The 23,362-nt window shown below is 40.0% G+C and overlaps 1 protein-coding gene across 12 annotated transcripts in view; it reads right to left on the minus strand.

Annotated features, from left to right (window-relative positions):
* Positions 1-23,362, minus strand: part of LOC124041872 (astrotactin-1-like) — a 257,985-nt gene that overhangs the window by 125,882 nt on the left and 108,741 nt on the right. For all 12 annotated transcript variants that reach the window (XM_046359962.1, XM_046359960.1, XM_046359967.1 and 9 more), the window contains 4 exons: positions 20,852-21,002; positions 12,602-12,768; positions 10,408-10,602; positions 3,729-3,856 (listed from right to left, as the gene is read on the minus strand). In XM_046359962.1, coding sequence (XP_046215918.1) covers positions 3,729-3,856; positions 10,408-10,602; positions 12,602-12,768; positions 20,852-21,002 — 641 coding nt within the window. The remainder of the gene's footprint in view (positions 1-3,728; positions 3,857-10,407; positions 10,603-12,601; positions 12,769-20,851; positions 21,003-23,362) is intronic.

The raw sequence follows: 23,362 nt of genomic DNA on the forward strand, positions 1-23,362 counted from the left end.
CCTGTGGTGTTTCCCATTTCGTTCTCTCTCTCTCAATTGACACTTTCACTATACTCATTCAGATGCTCATATACATTTAGACAATCTGAGCACTGAGGACATGACAGCCAGTGCCTTTGTGAGAGAGTTTCCTGAAGACAATCGCTAAAAACCCAGCTGCCCTCCGAGCCACCCACAATAGGTACCACGACTGCTGGTCATTCCTTTTGCTTAAAGAAGCTAAAAAGACTTCTCCCTTTCTCCATCTTATGGGAAATCTGCTTAGTGGCAGTGAAAGCATACCTGCTTCACCCTTTCCAATTAAATTAAGATGTATTTGCCTTTCAAAGCCTTGCCTCCCTCTCTTCCCCATTGGAATCATTGATGGAGCCCTCTGGCCTATGATGAATGACTTCCAACCCAGAGATGAATAGGAAGATGAATGCATTGCCCTGCGAGGGCTGGAGAGGTAGCGCAAGGAGTGCTGACATAGTGACAAATACACTGACCATGGCACCAACCTGCCTAAATCAGCAAGGGAGGGTGGCAACTGCTCAACAGCACTAGCAGATACTTCCTCATTGTCTCTGTCCCTGTCCCATGGACTATTAGCTAAGTTAACAATGAAGTGCCAGTTGCAGTAAATTCACTGTTTCTGACATGATACAATCAAAGTGGAACGATGCATATACCAGTATACACATTCAGGACTATGTATGTTCAGTAAAATGCTGATTAAGGAGAATAGTCCTTGTAAGGATATACATTTCAGGTAATTTGATTTTCAGACAGTATAGCATAGGGCATTTTGTAAAACCTAAATTGTAAAACCTAAATCAAATCTGCAATGAATCACTCAGACTTCGGCATTTACAGTATATATTCCCAGTGGGCAAAACTGGTGGTTTTCTTTATGACTTTGGTGAGGCCAATCATGTTATTTTTCTCTTGACGACTCTGCATCTGACAATGTCATGTTTCAGAGCAGAGCGCAAAACCCAAGAATCACTGTGCCTGAAAGGACTTCAGTGCCACCACACCCTGTATGCATAAGAATGTATGCTACACTCTAATCATACAGGTGCAAGTTTGAACCAAATATGATTCTTGAAAGCAAAGCCATAGGGGAACCATTTTAGGGTCTCTGAAGAACCATAAATGGGATGTTTCTTTGAAGAACCATATAAAAATCGAAAACCAGAAATGTTTTGGCCCTCCAGGACCGGAATTGAATAGCCCTGCTGTAGGGTTTAAGCCTTATTTGCATATTTCCCAGGGTGCCTTTAGGTAATTTTAGAGTTACCAGTACCATGACTGTGCTTGCTAGTGACAGAGACATGGTTGTTGCATTTATTCATTTTCAGTCCTGTGGCCTTCACCAAGTGAGATCCTAAGTGAATATGTTGTCATTAATGTTATATTATTTAAGACAATAGAATGCATCATTCATAAGGCCTTCTTTTGAGGGCCTAGTTTTACCCAATACAGTAGCCTGAAACGCATATTTTACAGGACACATCAAGCCTGCAAGTTACATTATGCTGGCTTGCAAAGTGATGTGTAATTCCTATTGGATTCCAGCCAGAGTGGGGGATATACATCATTTAGTGCACTACATTTGATCAGATCCTTATGGACCCTGGTCAAAAGTATTGCAATAAATAGGGAATAGGGTGTCATTTGAAACACAACCATTGGGCATGGTGAAATGGTGATGGGATCCTGTGCTGTGGCTCTCCTCCAGCCCCACAGCAACACTTGGATAGAAAGGTTTATACTCCACAGAGGCACAAGGCCCTGGGATATCCTCAGAAGTTTCCAATAAACATCACATTTTAACTGATGACATTCTGTCTTTGTTGTTTATCCATTACCTTAGAAATGACCTTGTAAATGTGGTTTGGAGTGTGACGCCCTGTAATGTCTAAGTCACCTTCTTTGAGAGGTCATATAAACCATCCAAATCTGGACATTAGTATGGACTTTGTTTTGTTGCACCACTGGACGCATCAGGCCAGTTGCATCTAAACATAGGTACCATTACCATAGGCATACATTTCATTTATTTTTATTTAACTTTCATTTAACTAGGCAAGTCAGTTAAGAACAAATTCTTATTTACATTGATGGCCTACACCGGCCAAATCCGGACGACGCTGGGCCAATTGTGCACCGCCCTACGGGACTCCCAATCACAGCCGGTTGTGATACAGCCTGAAAACAAAACAGGGTGTCTGTAGTGACACCTCTAGCACTGAGATGCAGTGCCTTAGACCGCTGCGCCACTCGGGAGCCTTAAGCCATATTAACAAAGGTACCATAATAATGCTGAATGGTTTCTCATTAAAGCATAACTATGTGTGGAGATTACAAGATTTCATCTCCACTGTGAGTTTCTTTGTAATATGCAAGAGTAAATTGTCCCAGTGCAAATTCGATAGTGCTTTAATGGAGAAGACAACCTTTGTACTGCAATGACTACTGCATGACAGCGTTACAACATACTATATGATAACAGCTTTACAGTTTTCACAGCATATATCTAGCTTTTTTCTTTCTTCATTATCATGATAAAACGAAGAAACTAGAAAGTAAAGATCTGAGTCTTTACATATCCAGGAAATAGGACAGAAATAGATTTCTCTAAAGTAGAATAGGCCTAATCCAAATGTTAAATATCCTGTTAAGCTCCCCTTTGCAGCAATGTTGAATTGGACAGTAAAATGTTGTACCTGCCAACAACAGCAGCAAATGGGAGATGTGAATGGAATGATGAAAGATGCAGCACATTGAAGCCTGAGTCATTTGGTGGAGCAAGGATGGATCTTTTCCTCTGTTAATGAGGGTGGTTTACATTGAACCTCTGTATTCTGTCTAAATGGCATGGCTGGCACCATGTGCTGTGCTTGTAGTGTGGAGAAGCACCAGACAGAATTCAGATCTGAAGACTAATGAATTCTGACAACAGTGGCACCATCCAGATCAGCCCCTTTCCTCATGAAAAATGATTTTGTTAATATCTTCTCCCATTTCCTTCCAGTTCATTATTTACTTGGATGACATGCTTGGTAGCATGGCATACTCTGTGGATGTGGATTGTGCAGTAACTTCGAGAGACTTCCGTTTGGATTCAATCACACACGTTTTTAAAAAGTTGTTGAAGGTGGATGTGGATAGCGTGCATGTTTTATGTAAACACTAAACAAGGTTATTTGACAATACAGGTGTCAGGAGGAAAACACGTTGATTGTATAGATTACAATGAAAGACAATAGCGAATAGCGACAAAATGTATGATTTTCTTTGTCAGTCATCAGTAATACCAGCGCTAGTGACTGAGGTCAGCACTGAAAGGGAAAGACGTAACCACATTCTTAAAAAAATTCTGGTTATAACACCACCATAGCAGCAATATTGAATACTGGACAATAGTCAATTCAATTTAAACACACCCAAATAATGGGACACATTGGCTCTGTTTAAGGAAAAATGTTAGCCTGACATGTTAGTTTTAAATTCCTAAAAAATCTTGGATGTTTTTTCTTGGAAATTAAACCCATGGGTTTATTGCCTGTGTTTCCATGCTACTAGCCAATCAAATCAGCTGCACTCTGCTGCCTCTGACATTCCCTCTAGAGGGTTTTCTCCACTTTAAGAAAAAACGATATTGCACAATTTACGAAGCTTCTTGGTATACGTCAAGATGACAAAATAAGGGATAAAATCTATAGATTCCAAATTGCTCCTACCTGTGAGATAGTCTGGGTCAGGGACTGGGTCTGACAGCTCTTCGTGGCATTGCACCTCGGCTGGAACTGATGCCACAACCATGCCATCTGGGAGCTGCTGCTCGATGCCTCGGGCAAAGTTCTTCTGCCTGGATTAAGTATGACAAAACAGCCTATTTAGAGACCCACAATTACTCACCCATCCAACTAGGCCTTATGAGGGAGAGAGGGAATAAGGCAGAGAAGAGCCAGTGTCAATCATTAACAAATTGCAAAGCAGTATCTTCTGAATATGAAGAGGAAATTCAGCAACTCTTGGAGGATAGTGGTAGTTGATACAAAGTATTATTTATTGTTAAAACCAACACGTTTCAGCGAGAATCATTCATAATTTTCTGGCAGATGGTTAAGTAAATCCACAGGAAATACTGTATGTGAGCATGCTGGGAGAATCAGAGACTTCTACATCAAACATGCCATTTGTCATTATGTTAAATATCCTTTTATTCTGTGATTCTCCTCCAGTTCCTAACCTGATATGCTAATTTTGTTCATGTTTAAGGCTCCCCCTAAAGTTGATTGTGGTGAGGACATTTTTAATATCGAATAGCTTCCGTGTGTTTATGCTAGAGACTTACTGTTTATTGTAGTGGCTGAAGCTCAAAAACCTCTTTCCGCCGAAATAAAGTTTGTGCCTATTCCATAACATGGGGCTTTTGAAAGCGGCATTTTTCTACACGAGAGGATCCGGACAAGAAAACCATCACAAAATCGTCTGTAAAACCTGAACCGTGCGAGCTACAAAATATTATGTCACCAATATGCATTTTTGGCACATTTTTCTAAAGAAAATGTTACCTAGAAATGTATGTATTTTTTTACAACATATCAACAATTACCTCTAGGCAAGTCTGAAGCATATATCTAAGGATAACCACATACAATTTGATGATGTACTGTAGATGCTTCTGAAGCTGAGGAAAATTAGTTGGCATGTTGGAAGATTCTGACTTCGGGAAAATGGCACTCCAAGACAAGTAAACTGAATTTAGATTACCAAACAACAAACACCAAAACATAATCACGATCTCTTCAAAGTAAGTTACTACATACAATATAGTCCAGTTTGTTTTTAAATCATGTGTAATTATGGATGTATGTCCATTTTAAAGTGGTTAATTTAAAAAAAATTCTCCCCAATTTCATGGTATCCAAATGTTTTTAGTAGCTACTATCTTGTCTCATCGCTACAACTCCCGTACGGGCTCGGGAGAGACGAAGGTTGAAAGTCATGCGTCCTCCGATACACAACCCAACCAAGCCGCACTGCTTCTTAACACAGGTGCATCCAACCCGGAAGCCAGCCGCACCAATGTGTCAGAGGAAACACCGTGCACCTGGTAACCTTGGTTAGCGCGCACTGCGCCCAGCCCGCCACAGGAGTCGCTGGTGCGCGATTAGACAAGGATATCCCTACCGGCCAAACCCTCCCTAACCCGGACGACGTTAGGCCAATTGTGCGTCGCCCCACGGACCTCCCAGTCGCGGCCGGTTACAACAGAGCCTGGGCGCAAACCCAGAGTCTCTGGTGGCACAGCTGGCGCTGCAGTACAGCGCCCTTAACCACTGCGCCACCCAGGAGGCACTAATGTGGTTAAAATTGATGACATTTTCATGACGATAGTATGAGAAACTAAGGAAAACAAATTTTCATCAATATATTTATCATTTTTATGTTTACTTTTTGAAAATACTAATATGAATGGACCAAAATACCAACAAATCCAAAAATGTATAGCTACAGTAGATGCAAAAATGTAATTTCAGCCTGTGGTGCCTGGCCTTAATCCTGCTCTTCCTGATATACTCATCCCTGTCTCTGCTAACTGCATTCATTCATTACAATAGTGATAATATCCACTCCAAAGAGTCCATTTGAAAAGTTAGAAAAAGAGTGGATCTTATAGGGCAAATTACTTTGAATTGAATATGGAAAAAAACTGTACTACCACTAAAGCTTTCACTTTCTCGATAAAAGGACCAGCGGAGGTACCTGGACGTTATATGGAAGCACTTTCTTCTTTATGCTGACTTCTCTGCATGCATTCATGTTTCTGGTCAGAGTCACTGATGAAGAAGATTTGAGTTTGAAAGGTGATCCTTAACCCAAAATCTCGATTTCTCCTCAAAATCCGGAATCATGAATAACCACATGAATGGGGATACCAGTTACAAAGATTTTAGAACAGGCAAATAATGAAATCCAATCTGTACAATAATGATAGAACTACAGAAGAAAAATAAATAATACCCCTCGTGTAGTTGAGCAAAAATTGAGTTCTTTTGACTTGATGGTTAACAGCCACACATGTAAACACAATAATAAACAGCATTATGTTTAAATACTGAAAACATACATTTCCAGAATTGGGTTGAAACAGGAAAAGGGTGGGATGCAGTTGCAAACCCCTCCTCACTGAGTGAAAATAACTGCTTCTATGAAAGGAGCATTACGTTATTTCCATGTTCCAAACACGGAACATGCGGGAAAAATGCTGGTTGACTTGGAAACATACAAGACTGGCACAGAGAGACAGGAAACACGGGGATAAATACTCTGGGGAAAATAAGCGACACCTGGAGGGGGTGGAGACAGGTGAAACAGATCAGGGCGTGACATACAGTGGGGCAAAAAAGTATTTAGTAATTTGCAAATAAATAAATTAAAACTCCTAAAATGTGATTTTCTGGATTTTTTTCTCATTTTGTCTGTCATAGTTGAAGTGTACCTATGATGAAAATTACAGGCCTTTCTAATCTTTTTAAGTGGGAGAACATGCACAATTGGTGGCTGACTAAATACTTTTTTGCCCCACTGTATATCTTATAACCACCTCTGAAATAGTCAGTTATCCCTTCGAAGCCAATTACATAATTTTTCATAACTGTAAACAGCAATAGTCCTATCGATCTGAAATATCTATAAGCAGTGTCAAATATAATTTACCTTTCAGGGACTTGGAAATAGCAGGAACTGGATGTAACTGTAAAATGTCTGTGCATATTAGCTAAAATCGTCCCCTTTGGTGGCATTTTCTGAAAATGAAACCTGACCCTCCATTGGAAACACTGAAATAATGCCATTACATGCCAATTCATTTGCATGGCCATTCCATGGCCGGAGGTAAGGAAGAGGAACACATTGTTAACAGTCATTAAAACCATGGAAACTAGACTCATACATATCAAATGTGTTGCTTTAGGCATAGTATAACAATACTTATCTCCTAAGCAAAGAAAATGTAGAAAAGGGTATTTATAATGCACCTTGGGCCTAGAGGGTAAAATGGTTTGAATGTGCCATTGTGATTAATTTGTATTGTCAAGAAGAAGTTACGCCTGTATGAAATATGCCATTGTAAAACTGGCTTAAAGCCAATTTCATATTAACATAGTCAATTACAGTTCCTGTGATCTAAAAATGGAAAACCAACAGTTTAATTTAGTGAGTTTTCTTTGGACTTTGGAATCTAACAAAATAGTAATAACGGGATGAGGTGAGCATAGATGTCCAAAAAATATTTCAGTAAAAAATGTATTTAGATAATATGTACATCCTGTGCATATTATTCTTCATTTGAAAGTCTAGGTCACTTTGAAAGAGTTCATTCCCATATGCCTCTTCTTGAGTAATAGCTGGGAAATGAAAAATTTAACCTTTGACTGTTTCAGGGTTTCAGCCAACTTTATCATTTCAACTATGACATACCTCAGTGATATTTTCAACTTTTTGATTATGATACATATAAAAAAAAGTATTCCCCCTGCTAATATCAGACGACAAGTGATGGAATGGGGCTGGGGTAAGAACTTTACAATGTCCAATAATTGAGCCAATGCCCTCCGGTGCTTAATATAATCAATCTAGCTCACACAGAAATTGTATATTTTAATTAAGCGGGTAGATAAAGGTGTTCCTCCTCTGAGGGGGTGAGAGGAGACACCCCACCAAGTAGTTTGGAAATGTGGTCTAAATCACGATCCCAAGCAGCCCTAATGAGAACAAAGGACACAAAAATATTCATTAAAACCTGCTCTAAGCATGTTGTGTGGAGTAATGAGAGAGAGAGAGAGAGAGAGAGAGAGAGAGAGAGAGAGAGAGAGAGAGAGAGAGAGAGAGAGAGAGAGAGAGAGAGAGAGAGAGAGAGAGAGAGAGAGAGAGAGAGAGAGAGCAAGGAGAGAGTTAGCAAGGAGAGAGAGAGCAAGGAGAGAGAGAGCAAGGAGAAAGAAGGACTTGGAGCCAAAGGGAGGAAATAATGAGAAGAGGTTGCCTTTTTAACTCACATGATTCTAATGTACTTCACTGTCTTCCTCAGAGTCATTTAGATCTACCAGTGGGAAATGGCATCACTACTAAGTCTGTAGACATACAAAACAGGACCATTCATCTCAGCTAAGATCCCAACCCATCTCTCTCTGTGCTCAAGAGAAAGAGAAGAAAAAATGTTTCATGGAATATCCCCTTATGTGCTCTTGTTATAAAACTCTGTGTCCCGGCCAGTCTTGGCCACATAAAAGCTCCGGCTAAGATTGTATGACACCTCTTATTTACCTCCAATCCTCCAAAGAAAATTGGAACTTTTGAAATAATAATTACCAAGCCGACTCTGAAATTCAGCAGGAGCGATTCAGAGAACGACAACTACCTTTTTAAAAAACATGAAAAGTGTTTCAGAGGCTGGTGAGCACGAAAGCAGTGCCCACAGCTCTGTGTGGATAGAATCAGACGCAGCTCTGTGGCAAGCCTGGAGCCTGGCCATTCAGTAGACTCTGCTCCTGCTGAGTGGGTACAGGCTAGCCTCATCTTATTCCAGCAACACCGGCTGTGAAGAGCCAGTGGGCACCTTCTCACTCTGCTAGATGTGTCCTTTAATTTCCTTCCCTTTGTTGTTCCAGCCAGACTAAATAAAAAGGTAGGGGTGGGATGCCTCTTTTTCAAATGAATAAAAGATCAACAGTCATACTTGACTATGAGGAAATGTGCACATTTTGTATTGTTTGTGACACGTTTTGTGTACAGTAGTGTGGTAGAGGGGAGCTTGGGAGTTTGGAGAACCACATTTCTGTTTCTATCCAGCAACTATGTGTTGTTTCTGTACTTTTCAGGATTTTTTTCAGGATAGTTGAAGTTTCCTTACTTTTTGCATGCTACGTTAATGTTAAAATTGTTAAAATTGGACTTCCTTGCATTTCATAAGTTTACTGTCAAAGAGTGAAACAGATGCTTTGTGACACTCCAGAACCGTGGGGTGGAGCTTTTGATGAAGCGCCAATGAAACTCCAAGCACCAGGCTGGTATGAAACAGAATAATCCAAGTTCTTATCTCCTTTTTTTCCCAGGATGTTTCTCACAGTGATTCTCTTTGTAAACCATGCACGAGTCACACAAGGGCTTATTCCTCTCCATGGGGTGTCAGTCAATGGACAGCATTTTATTTCTGATATTAAATTGTATTTACCTATTTACCTCAAGTTAAAATACATTTTTCTCCTTTAAAATAATACAATTCAAATGTCAGAAATTAATTAATGAACCCCAGCATTTAATATCAGTAACACTAGCAATTGTTTTTATCATTGAGAGAATGTTTATTCATAATACTTTTCTAAATTATGTTTGAAGTTCCCTGCAATACTACATCATCAGCAGTAATCTCGACTTCCCAGTACTATTCCTCCTGTGTACCAAAGTTTTGACTATTTTCTTTAGTTTCCAATTAATTGTCACATCAGTATGGCATTCTTGTGAGGCTTAATGAACCCAAGGTAGGCACCAGTGCAGCAGCGCAGCAGAACCTTTGTTCATTGCACATTCAAAGTTTCATCTGCTCCAATTACGTTCCATTACACCAAACTGGCTCCTGGTCACTTTTAATTCACTTCTTGCCATCTTGTATAATTAGGGTTTGCATTAACCATGGCTCCCCAAAGAGGCTTTCTCCAGCACCATGTCTGGCTGCACTCTGCACAGGAGCATTTTGTACTTTTCAAAGTCTGTCTGAAACCCTGGCTGTCTCTCCCGGTGCTTTCAAAATGAGATCAGAGCATTTGAGATTTAGCTACAGTACTTGATGATATTAACTTTCCCTTGTTCGCCTTCCTCGAGCATTCACGTGACATATTGTAAGTGGATGCACTTCCTCTGGCTGCGGGATCCATGTGCACCCAAATTACATTTTCAGGACTATAGATGATTTCCGTGACCTGACTTCCTGACTTCAGCGGAAAGGAAGCATCGTGAGTGGACGATGGTAATTAAGCAGCCCACAAAGCATGCTGCCACATAACTCACATTCACAAAACAGGGCCTGCTGTGCATTTCTTTAGATATTAAAAGCAGATCTTTAGATCCTCATTCACAAGATACGCTCTATTTAGATGTACATAATTTTGGTCATTTTCATTGTGGACAGAAGTTGCCATAGAGTACATATTAATCTTCTGAGTGCATTAGTCTCTCATCTTGCTTTAGTATACTATACATCTCTGCCCATTGTATACATTAATTTAAATGTTTTATAAGTAAATGTTTTCCTCTAGCTGAGGACGAATGAAATAACCATGAATCAACCATGAATCAACCATGAATCATTCCTATTTTATACACAAGCTATAACCCATGACACAACTCATACATTACCTGAAGGTAGCTTTGAGGATCTGCCCAGAGGTGATCTCCTTGGTGTGGTTGTTGTAGCCATAGAAGAGATCCCCAAAAACAGTTTGGTTGGCTGGGATGTCAGCTGTCTCCCCACAGTCCAGTCCCTCGGTACAGGCTTCAGACAGGGGCTGGCAGGAACGACCATCTTGACCTTTCTTGTAATCCTCAATACAACTATAACGGCAGCCATAAAAAAAAGGGGGAGCAGTGTGAGCTGATGTGCTCTTACATTCTATTCAAATAGACTGTGTTTCATCTACATTATACATGAAGCTTCTAAGAAATATAGCCATATATTTAAACCCTAAACCGAATTCTGTTTTGTAATTCAAGTCAATACAGGGATAAAAAATGAGGTTGTTTAAAAAAACTGGAAACTGATTTAATTGAATAGGACCCTTTGCCTGTATTTTTTCATTTGCTCACATTGTATATAGACTTATTTTTCTACTGTATTATTGACTGTATGTTTGTTTTACTCCATGTGTAACTCTGTTGTTGTATGTGTCGCACTGCTTTGCTTTATCTTGGCCAGGTCGCAGTTGCAAATGAGAACTTGTTCTCAACTTGCCTACCTGGTTAAATAAAGGTTAAATAATAAAAATAAAAATAAACATTTACACAGGCATCCCAATTCTGATCTTTTTCTCACTAATTGGTCTTTTGACCAATCAGATCAGCTCTAAAAAATATGTGAAAAGATCTGATGTGATTGGTCAAAAGACCAATTCCATGTAAACATCACTATGGCTATCTGTCAGGATTATTGACTTATTTTACTTGTGTTCATGGCTCACTATTTACTCAGAAGTGCACCCCTTTATGCCCGAGTTCAAGGAGATCAACAAAATAGTTCTAGTGTGCCAATCAATTCTAGCTTTGTTGTATGGTGCTATTAATTAAATTCAGTGAACAAAAAACACCCCATTTCATTTTTCAAAAAGGGAATAATCCAAACATCGAGTCCTCTCGACTCTTTCATATTTATGACACTTTGACATTCCAGTGTCTAGCGAGCAATGTAAAATATATCAAAGGCAATGGGCCTGGGATTAAAGTGAAATACCCTTTCTTCATGATGACACTTCTTTCTACAGGAAAGTGTCACTAAAAAGGGTTAGATATATTTTGTCCATAATGCAGTCCTAATCCACACTGCATTTAAACTGGTTCACTTTCCCTGTCATATTATCATGTTTCATATGACAGACAATTAAGCACGTTTGTCACCTACACTCAGATATACTTGTGTCAGGAGAAGACTTGACATTAAAAGAGAGGTCAAGAGATCTTTCTCTTTTAAGAGACAACCTCTCCAAGGCGAAGAGACAAATCACTCTGAGTGACTAACGCACTGCACAGCTGACATTTAAAAGACATACTGGTGCACTTCGCTTTCCTACTAAAACTATGTCATGACAATGCCATCACCAGGAATCTACTGAAGTGAAAAAGAAGGCAATAATATTACTACACATTGTTAGGTTCTAATTATCAAAATAAGAACTTGACGGACACTATGAAAGCTTAAACCAAGTTCACTCATCCCAGAGGATCGAACAGCTGAACCGACAAAAGACATTCACACAAGCACTGATATTTAACCCTTTCTCCTATGCTGAATCTCCCACTACATATCTGAACAGCCAGTGATGTTCAGAACCTTAGTGATATCTGTTCTTCCTCCTTTCTTCTGACCTGACCTCTGCCCCAAAGTGCTCACTCCTCCCCAACTTACAGCTGTCATGTTGACTCGTACCAGACGGTGTCTTTCCTCCTACCATAGGATCCCAGATCGCTAACAATAATATATCCTGACATAAGGTAAAGGTTATAAATGACCCATTTTCCCTCAGTGAAAGGAAAAAGTATATTTCATGATTTCATAAGTCAAGAAATCAGAACCCAACAACATTTTGGTAGATGCATTCGGTTGTGCAACCGAATGCATACTGTTAGGATTTCCTACATTGTAAACTTCTGTCCTCCTTTTTAAACACTTCAGGATGTGACACTGTTATATCAGTTCAGTGCCACAGAGACAGGGCCTGCATACCAAATAGCACTGTATTTACAACACAGTGCACTACTTTAGTGCACTACAAAAGTAGTGCACTATGTAGAGAATAGGTTGCCATTTGAGATGCATCCAAGTTCAGGAGTGTTCTCTCACCCGCAGAACATCTGGATGTTGTAAAGGGTGGGGTCATCCTCCTGGGGGGCGAGTTGCTGGAGGCACAGTTGTTCACAGCCTCCGTTAAAGCCGTCAGAGCAGTCGATGCCAATGTGGTGGTCGTAGCAGCCTGTGCCATCCTTCATGGGACTCAGTCCAGGAGGGCACTAGAAAGAACGGGAATAAAGGATACACATAGCACAGAAAGTAAAAAACAATAGGGGCACAGATCAACTAAAACACACTAGGGATGTGATCTGGTTTCATATTGCTCAAATGCAATCATGTTCCAAATCTTTAGTTCACACAGAAATAAGTAGAGATCAGACACATCCAGATCCCATGTGTGTGTGTACAAATTGTAGAAAAGTGGGTTAGCAAAATGAGAGAAAATCAAGGTAACGGCTTTGATGATATTTTCCCAAACAACATTCGATGAACTCTGTCACACCACAAAAGATCTGCTGCTAACAAAGATATATGAGGCATAAATTCACAGACGCATCCAGAACTTCTACAACTCTACACCTGCGTCCAGAGTTACAAAGACTCCCCTATCCTTCCCAAAGCAATCTTTCAGAGGCCAGTGAAGCCAAATTCACATTTTCTGTCAGACAATCCTTCAAAGGGTACTTTGATGGGATGATACTTAACAAGGCACCCCTGCCTGTAGAAAAGAGGAACATACTATGTAATAAGGAATAAGGAGCATAAGCAACATATATTTATATTTATTTATTTAATTACTCTCCCGAGTCTCCAGTGCCCATCGATCCTGGCCTCATCCCAGTGGGCACACACTGGTTGACTCAATGTTGTTTCCAAATTACGTTGAACCAACATGGAACAGGCGTTGAATTGACATTTGTGCCCTGTGGGATGACAAAAGTAGTCGGTTGAAAGAGTAGGCTGAATCCTGATACCTCTAGCTCAAACTGACAAATGTTGATGGGGATCAAACATGAATCAGTGCATCAATCGACTCTAAGGGGTCTAACAGTAATTGGAACTTCATAAGTTGAGTCAAACAGAAGCACTGAAAATCCAGAATTGTCCTACATCAGGCCCTGTGGAGTTTTCAGTATTAAAGGTAGACTGGCTCAGCGATATGACGTAGATACAGTATAGTGGGTCAATTTCTGCAGCAAATAAGAGCGTTGAAGTGCGAGGCTCAACTTCTCTGTGGTTTTAGTGCTCTGGCTACTACGCTCTAAACAGCATGAAGTAAACCTATGCAAATGTGCAGATACTGTGTGTGACTGTGTGTGAACGAAGTCTGGCATCTCACTCATCTCAATATGTGTGGTGGTACTTGTCGCAATGTCATTTCACTGAGTATTTCTTTAATATAAGATTTCAGATTGTATGCACCTGTAGATGTTATGTACAGTTGAAGTCAGAAATGTACATATACTTTGGTTGGAGTCATTAAAACTAGTTTTTCAACCACTCCACACATTTCTTGTTAACAAACTATAGTTTTGGCAAGTTGGTTAGGACATCTACTTTGTGCATGACACAAGTCATTTTTCCAACAATTGTTTACAGACAGATTATTTCACTGTATCACAATTCCAGTGTGTCAGAAGTTTACATACACTAAGTTGACTGTGGCTTTAAACAGCTTGGAAAATTCCAGAAAATTATTTCATGGCTTTATAAGCTTCTGATTGGCTATGTGACATAATTTGAGTCAATTGGAGGTGTACCTGTGGATGTATTTCAAGGCCTACCTTCAAACTCAGTGCCTCTTTGCTTGACATCATGGGAAAATCAAAAGAAATCAGCCAAGACCTAAGAAAAAATTGTAGACCTCCACAAGTCTGGTTCATAATTGGGAGCAATTTCCAAACGCCTGAAGGTAACACGTTCATCTGTACAAACAATAGTATGCAAGTATAAACACCATGGGACCACACAGTTGTCATACCGCTTGGGAAGGAGACGCGTTCTGTCTCCTAGAGATGAACGTACTTTGGTGCAAAAAGTGCAAATCAATCCCAGAACAACATCAAAGGACCTTGTGAAGATGTTGGAGGAAACAGGTACAAAAGTATCTATATCCACAGTAAAGCGAGTCCTATATTGACATAATCTGAAAGGCCACTCAGCATGGAAAAAGCCACTGCTACAAAACCTCAATAAAAAAGCCAGACTATGGGTTGCAACTTCACATGGGGACAAAGATCGTACTTTTAGGAGAAATTAAGAAACAAAAATAGAACTGTTTGGCCATAATGACCATCGTTATGTTTGGAGTAAAAAGGGGGAGGCTTGCAAGCCGAAGAACACCATCCCAACCGTGAAGCACGGGAGTGGCAGCATCATGTTGTGTGGGTGCTTTGCTGCAGGAGAGAACAGTCTATAACTAGGGTGGCTGGAGTCTTTGACAATATTTAGGGCCTTCCTCTGACACCACCTGGTATAGAGGTCCTGGATGGCAGAAAGCTTGGCCCCAGTGATGTACAGGGCCGTTCGTAATACCCTCTGTAGTGCCTTGCGGTCAGAGGCTGAGCAGTTGCCATACCAGGCAGAGATGCAATCAGTCAGGATGCTCTCGATGGTGCAGCTTTAGAACCCTTTAGGACCTGAGGACCCATGCTAAATCTTTTCAGTCTCCTGAGGGGGAATAGGTTTTGTCATGCCCTCTTCACGACTGTCTTGGTGTGCTTGGACCATGTTAGTTTGTTGGTGATGTGGACACCAAGGAACTTAAAACTTTCAACCTGCTCCACTGCAGCCCTGTCGATGAGAATGGGGGCCTGCTCGGTCCTCTTTTTCCTGTAGTCCACAATCATCTGTGGTTAAGTGGTTAACACTGGGTTAATGGCTAATGTATCAATGGCCATTGGGGCATATGTCGTAACAGGGGTCCCTCGCCTCGTCCCTCCCTGGACACATTGCTATTGATTTTGTCGCTTGGCTACGGGCACTGTGAAAACTGATTTATCACATGTAATGTAAAGAGCATGGTACATTGAATCTCCTAACTCATCTGTAGCAGAGACTCTTTAAATCACTGGGCCTCTGCAATCGATGGCAATGGGTAAGTGTGGCAAAGGGAAGTCAGTGGAATTCATGTATTAATGGTCCTTGATGGCCCTTGCTTGTGAACCCCACGCCTCTCCTTATTGACTGCTGTAAGCCAAATTCTGTGTGTGTAAATGTACTTGGTGAATAAAGGTGATTCTGACTGACATGCAGAAATAGAACTGAGAATTATGCCAAGAGAATGATAGTCATAAAAGATGTGCTTGCTTTCAGGCTTGCATTATACTGTTTTCCATACAGTTCTATTTCCATATGTAATGAACACAATGGGAGACAGCGCAGGGCGCAGCAGGTGTTTATTTGTAAAGGACCACAGGAGGCGGCAGGTAGATGGGTCCAGGGGCAGGCAGAAGGTCATACACAGGGAGACCAAAAAGTCAACAGTAAAGGTAGGGAAAAGACTAGTAACATCGTCCGGGAGATCAGGCAATAGGTTAATAACAGGAAATCCGATTGGATAAAGTACAGGCAAGGAATAGGCTAAAGGCTTCATTAGTGAGGCAGGCAAAAAATCATACATGAGCGGATTAAATTAGAGGGTGATATCCAGCGCTCTGAATAGAAGTGTGTCACAAAACAAACAATACCTCGCAATGATGGGGTGCAAAGAACTGAACCAAATAGTGTGTGAAAAATGGCAAAGGTCCTCTAAAGATCCCTCCATGAGAGAAACAATAGATAATGTCAACATACAATATATTGCCTTTCATAGTAATGAAATGACACATTTTTTTTTTTAGTTGGTAGGTAGAATAACAAATGTAGCTCCACAAAATAAACAACATCCTTCACTGGCAGTTTAAGGAAATAAAACAATAAATGATAATAGTGTACCGGCTTGTGAAGCTTTTGTATTTAGGCTGAACTGGAAAAACCCTTGAACCACTGTACCTAGTAATCCCATTTCCTAATGGTGATAAAACTGGAAGGAGCAGGAGGAATTTATGGGAATCAGCCATGTGGTGTTTCCACATAGCAACAAATCCTTACTAGAGAGTTGGATAAACTTTGCAATTTTCCAATACGCCAAATAGGCAGATTGGAGAAAGTGAACAATAGAGATTGAATAGGTCTACTTATCCAGCAAGCAGAGTTTCAGGAGGAAAGGGAAGATATAATCTGTTCCAAATGTCATGGTTGAGGTTATCAACATATCAGGCAGTCTTAAGAGTTGTAAAATTACCCAGAGTACAGTAATATAATAACCCCTTGGGAATATAAATGTAAACTTAAAATTGTACAGTGATTGTATTGACATTCTATAACGCCACTCCCAAACCATATATATATATATTATCTTCATAAAGCACCATTTGTTAGGGGGATTAGTGTAAAAAAAAAACTTCACCAACACCTCCCCTGGTGCTAGCCAGTCCTATTTCAGAGGTAGCTTTAGGGATTACAGAGGTGCATTCCCATGCTCTGCATCTGTCCATGGAAAGACTGCAGCAGATTTTTCCAAAAGAGGATGTACTACCTTAAATCCCCCTATCGATCCTTAGAGGAAAACATCAGTACTAGCAGGCTGCTGAGCACCTGCTACTCTATAGGAGTATGCTCATAGAAAACCTTGGCCAAATATCGACTCAGCTCAGAACTGCTTAGTGTCCAAAATGGGATCCAAGTCAGAGCTGGTTGCAACTGAATGTGGACTACGTCAGTAACAAAGTGCATTGGCCAGATTGGGAAACATGTTAAGGTGCTTGTTCTGAAATTAAATAAGATTATGTTTGACCGTGGACAGCTTAGACTGGCACAATTGAGCATTCTATTAATTGTAAGGTATATCTATATGTTTTTGAGGTATATCTATATATATTTTTGAAGGAGGAGTTCTCTGGGTGAAGGTAAATGTGACTCCCAGACAGAACACCTCATGTTTTAAATGTACATTTGACAAGTTCAGTTGTAGTACAGGCCAGTAGTACTGTAAATACGTGATGAAATGTCTTCACCAATGGAACATCAACTGAAAGATTAAATGTCTATATACCAATTACAAAGGCCAATTAAGACATTGGGGAATATTTCCACTCTGGTCATTCTCACTGCAGGAAGTGTGGGATAACAGTCGGAATGTCTGCATCATGTAAATACTAAGGTCTCCTCTGTCGGTAGGGACACATCCCACACTGCAGGCTGACGCTTTGTTTGGACAGGGCCCAATTTGTTCTGGTGGCAGGCAGGCTGGACAGACAGCCTCACATTTCCCCTGTTCTCGCAGGAGTAGACGAGAGCTAATGAATCGCATAATAATTAGGTGATTATTAGACATTACTTCCAAACGACTGCACTGTCTCTCCTCAGGAGTGCCATACATCAGCCAAGACAGAGTGGGTCAGGCGGCTTCAGCTCATGCTAGGAGAGATATTAAACATGACGAGACGAGACTGGCAGCATGGACTCAGACAAGGTGTTAATTGATTTGTGGATTCGGCCTCTGGGTCCCAGCCAGTTACCACTATGATTTGACGGATGAAAGCATCATTCATATACCTAGTCACAAGGTAATTACAAAACACCAAGTAATATATCCAACAGATGGCACCATCCTGGATATCTTGCAGTAACAAGAGTGGACACTTAGTAGGAGCTGGTAGGAAAAATATTGATTCCTTATTGTGGATCTAAGCTTGCAAATGCATGTTTATAAATGGGATGTCCATATTAAACCTTCAGTACCATGAATCAAAAATCCAGAGCTTCAGGTAGGTCTGGGTGATGCAGACAATAATCCATGTCTGTCACGTCCTGACCATAGAAAGCCTGTATTTTCTATGGTAGAGTAGGTCAGGGCGTGACTAGGGGTGTTTAGTCTAGTTTATTATTTCTATGTGGGGTTCTAGGTTTATTTTCTATGTTGGGGTTTGTGTATGATTCCCAATTAGAGGCAGCTGGTAATCATTGTCTCTAATTGGGGATCATACTTAAGTTGCATTTTTCCACCTGGTGGTTATGGGATATTGTTTATGTTTAGTTGCCTGTTAGCACTGCATTGTCGTTAGCACTGCATTGTCATTTAGTTTATTCTTTATTGTTTTTTTCTTTCTAAGTTTCACTGTCTAAACTCTACGTACGCTGTGCCTTGGTCCGTTAATTCATTAGACGAACGTGACAATATCACAATAATAGAAACGGTTATCTCCATAAAAGCATGAGGTATGCAAGGAAATGTTTAGAAATAAAGATCAACATGATGCATATCTATTAATATTCTTTCAGTATAATCAGTTGCTGAAAGTAGCAGGGCTTTTGCTTCATGACAGAAATAAGGGAGAAAACAAATAGAAAATGAAAATATGATTCTCATCAATTGGATGTATTTTGCAGTTACATAAACTAGGGGCACATGTCTAAGTATTTCATGAAGCTTGAGCATGTTAACAAATACCTTCTGAGACTTTTGTCTACTTCAGAGCTCAGTGGTAGAGCTGCTATCATTGACTAATTAATAAACAGGACCTCTTAATTCTGTTCTCATGTCCTCCGGATCTGACGACAACTGTTCAGTATATAGCTTTGTTGTCTGTGTTCTATGTCCTTTGTTTTGCATTATTTTTATCTAAAAATAATAATAATGTTCGCCTTGGGTGTGAGAAATACACTTTACAAATTAAATGAATTATTAATATGTATTATTATCCTAATTTAATATCATATATGAATAATTTCCACAACATGACATAGATATGGAGGTCCTGTAGCTCAGTTGGTAGAGCATGGCGCTTGTAACGCCAGGGAAGTGGGTTCAATCCCCGGGACCTCCCATACGTAGAATGTATGCACACATGACTGTAAGTCGCTTTGGATAAAAGCGTCTGCTAAATGGCATATATTATTATTATTATTATTATTATATACTTTGTGCCCTCTGATATTGCAATGCTCTTTCCTGTGTTTAAATGTCAAACCCTGCAATATATTTTGTAATAAATCAATACATTTAGTCATGACTTTTAGGTACTGGAAACCATTGATACTATAGGTCACAGGTCATGTACATTTATTACAAGAAGTGCAATACCAGGGAGTCTGCATGCTGTTGGTTGTGAACTCTGTGACAGCTGCATGTAGGTAGGTCTGTCCACCAGCACAATTAGAGCAGAAGGAAAATGTTCTCAACGAGGGCAATACATTGTTTGCTAAATCTAATCGCTCGGCATTGAAATTACATTTACTTGAGCGGCAAGATTTTGACATTTACAAGCCTCAAAGAAACAAATTAGGTGATTTTCTACGCACTTGTATCTGAATGAACAGCAAACCAAGTCAGGCCTTCTAACAAACAGGAATCTTAATTGCATTGGTGCAGAAAACAGATGTATTTTCAGATGATGCTAGGGAACCCAAAGCTGTGAAAGAACACTTACATTGATGTCCAAGTATGGCCTCTGTACTCAAATTGTAATTGTTAACTATGACGGATACTATAATGAATGTTTGTTGTCGATTAAAATAGTGTCTTCTCATATATAATTCACATTCAAGTGTGAAATACAGTTCCTACACAAACAACTTGGTCAAAACCAGACATTACATACAGCCCTTTGCTGAGTCAGAGAATGGTCTTGATGTTAAACCAACATTTTGAGACAGTCTTTTGATTACTAATGTTTTTTTGCCATGACAGTCATGTTTTGAAAAGTTCACTGCAAATGTGATGTTTTTATCAATCCAGTGCAGACATTTGAAACTGAAATGCATAGAAAATGTGCCTTAGATCTGTCCTACTCATGCACCGAATAGATATTCTCTATCTCATTTTAATATCATGCATTGAGGGTGGGAGGGCATAATATTGAGGAAATGTAAATCAATAAATTATTATCATTTGAGGAAGATCTGATAGTTCCAAAAAGCTTATCTTCAAACCTGTTACAGAAAGATAATCTGATCAGAAATGCTGGATCACCTTTAATCTAATTAGAAATGCTGGATCACCTGAAACTCATGTCTTGAGCAAATTAATAGTCTTAAAGATGGTTGACAGCCTGAGTTTTTCACATCTTTCACCATAAATCTGTTGCAAAACAGCAACAAACACTATGAGTACAACTTTTTAGTAGGAGTAGGATAGAAACCATGGACAGATGGTGAATGAAATAGAACATGCCTGATCCATTTCATGGCTGCTAAGCAAACAAAGAGAGGTAGTACTGTAAAGGGGGCCATCTCCAGGCGGTACAGTGGTTCACTCACCATGCATCCACTGGAATCAAGCTTGCGGTCAGAGACGCAGCGGAAGTTTCGGCTACAACCACCGTTGTCCTTTGAGCAGTCGCGCACCGGGCCAAACGAGTCCAGCAAAACCTCCAGACTGTCAAACGATGAGGAGATCATCAGCTCTTCTCTGGCAAAATAAAACACAAACAAAAACATTAGAATCTTCCCCCTCAGCAAAAAAACAAAATCATCAGTCGCTAGCAATCAAATGTCCCTCTTTGGTTATTGCCTGTTGATTGAAAATTGGTTCGTTGTAGTCCTCATCACAAAACAGTGCATCAAATGCATCTTTCATTTTGAAACTTTATGATGTGCTTCAGTCAGAGCAGCCAAAACTTGAATTTCAAAGCAACCCTGCTTTGCAAAGGGCCTAAGATGTGTTTGATGAAAAGCATTGGGTTTACGGTACGGTTTACAGTGCTTTATTGCTATAACCTTGCTCCAAGCCATCTGTTTTGTCTCTATTATGTGAAATATTTCAAAGACTTGCAAGGTAAAATATTCCAGATCATCACATTGAAATATGAATAGAAAGGGTGGATGAAGAACAAAGCTTGGGCGTACATTCTTATTTTCAGGATGCTAAATCACCATGCCATTGAAGTGGAATATATATGATAAACTGAGTACTTTTATAATAACACTGCCATGAACCTTGCCTAGGGGAAAGAAAGAATAGCCTCTCTTGTTTTGTAGATAGTATTCATTTGCTCCTTCACCCACTCCCAGAATGCTTCCCCAGAGATTGCCTGAAATAAACATATTCGATATTTCAAGATTTTATCAAACTAGCCAATTTTCTTTTATGATTAACTGTGGACATTGTCTTTATACATTTATGGAGAACTAACCCAACAGGTCATACAGATAATGATGCATTTAAAACAATTATGACGCATACATTTTTTGTATTAAGTACGGAAAATAACCTTTGTATTTACATGAGTGAAATCATCCATCCTTGTCATCATGTTGTTTAATTAACACTGATTCATGAGGAGGGTTACAGGTGCAGCTACATAGCGTATGAGATCTCTCCCACGGTTGCACAAATCTTGCATGTTTGATTGAATCCAGACCATACATTAGTGGTCTTCAATAGACACAATCAATGTACATTTGAATCTAAAAACATTATATAGAAAGATGAGACCATTTACCCTAACCTCCAGCCACCCTAGTCATAGACCGTTCTCTCTGATACAGCACGGCAAGCGGTACCGGAGCACCTAGTCTAGGTCCAAGAGGCTTCTAAGCAGCTTCTACCCCCAAGCCATAAGACTCCTGAACATCTAATCAAATGGCTGCCCAGACTATTTGCATTGCCCCTCCCCTCTTTTACACAGCTGCTACTCTCTGTTATTATCTATGAATTGTAACTTTAATGACTATATCTACATGTACACATTACCTCAATCACCTCGACTAACCGGTGCCCCCGCACATTGACTGTGTACCGGTACCCCCTGTATATAGTCTCTCTATTGTTATTTTACTGCTGCTCTTTAATTACTTGTTCCTTTTATTTCTTATTCTTATTCATATTTTTTTAACTGCATTGTTGGTTAGGGGCTTGTAAGTAAGCATTTCACTGTATTCGGCGCATGTGACTAATAACATTTTATTTGATTTGGATATCTACATGATTAACAAGAACATTTAAGCAATATTAAAGTCCACTCTGCTCATAATTCAGAAAAGACACAAAGAAGAGACATTCAGGCTATTAGCCGTTGAAAAATACAGGCTGGCTAATTACTTCTCTTTACCCGGTAATTTGCCTTATGTGAAATATTTCAAAGACTTGCAAGGCAAAATATTTCAGATCATCACATTGAAATATGAATAGAAAGGGTGGATGAAGAACAAAGCGTGGGCGTACATTCTTATTTTCAGGATACTAAATCACCATGCCATTGAAGTGGAATATAAACTCAGCAAAAAAAGAAATGTCATCTCACTGTGAACTGCGTTTATTTTCAGCAAACTTAACATCACCACCCTGGATGGTTCCGACCTTGAATATGGGGACATTTATAAGTACCTAGGTGTCTGGCTAGACTGTAAACTCTCCTTCCAGACTCATATCAAACATCTCCAATCGAAAATCAAATCTAGAGTCGGCTTTCTATTCCGCAACAAAGCCTCCTTCACTCACGCCGCCAAACCTACCCTAGTAAAACTGACTATCCTACCAATCCTCGACTTCGGCGATGTCATCTACAAAATTGCCTCCAACACTTTACTCAGCAAACTGGATGCAGTTTATCACAGTGCCATCCATTTTGTCACTAAAGCACCTTAAACCACCCACCACTGCGACCTGTATGCTCTAGTCGGCTGGCCCTCGCTACATATTCGTCGCCAGACCCACTGGCTCCAGGTCATCTACAAGTCCATGCTAGGTAAAGCTCCGCCTTATCTCAGTTCACTGGTCACGATGGTAACACCCATCCGTAGCACGCGCTCCAGCAGGTGTATCTCACT

This window comes from Oncorhynchus gorbuscha, linkage group LG08 (assembly GCF_021184085.1).
Source record: "Oncorhynchus gorbuscha isolate QuinsamMale2020 ecotype Even-year linkage group LG08, OgorEven_v1.0, whole genome shotgun sequence".
NCBI classification, from domain to species: Eukaryota; Metazoa; Chordata; class Actinopteri; order Salmoniformes; family Salmonidae; genus Oncorhynchus; species Oncorhynchus gorbuscha.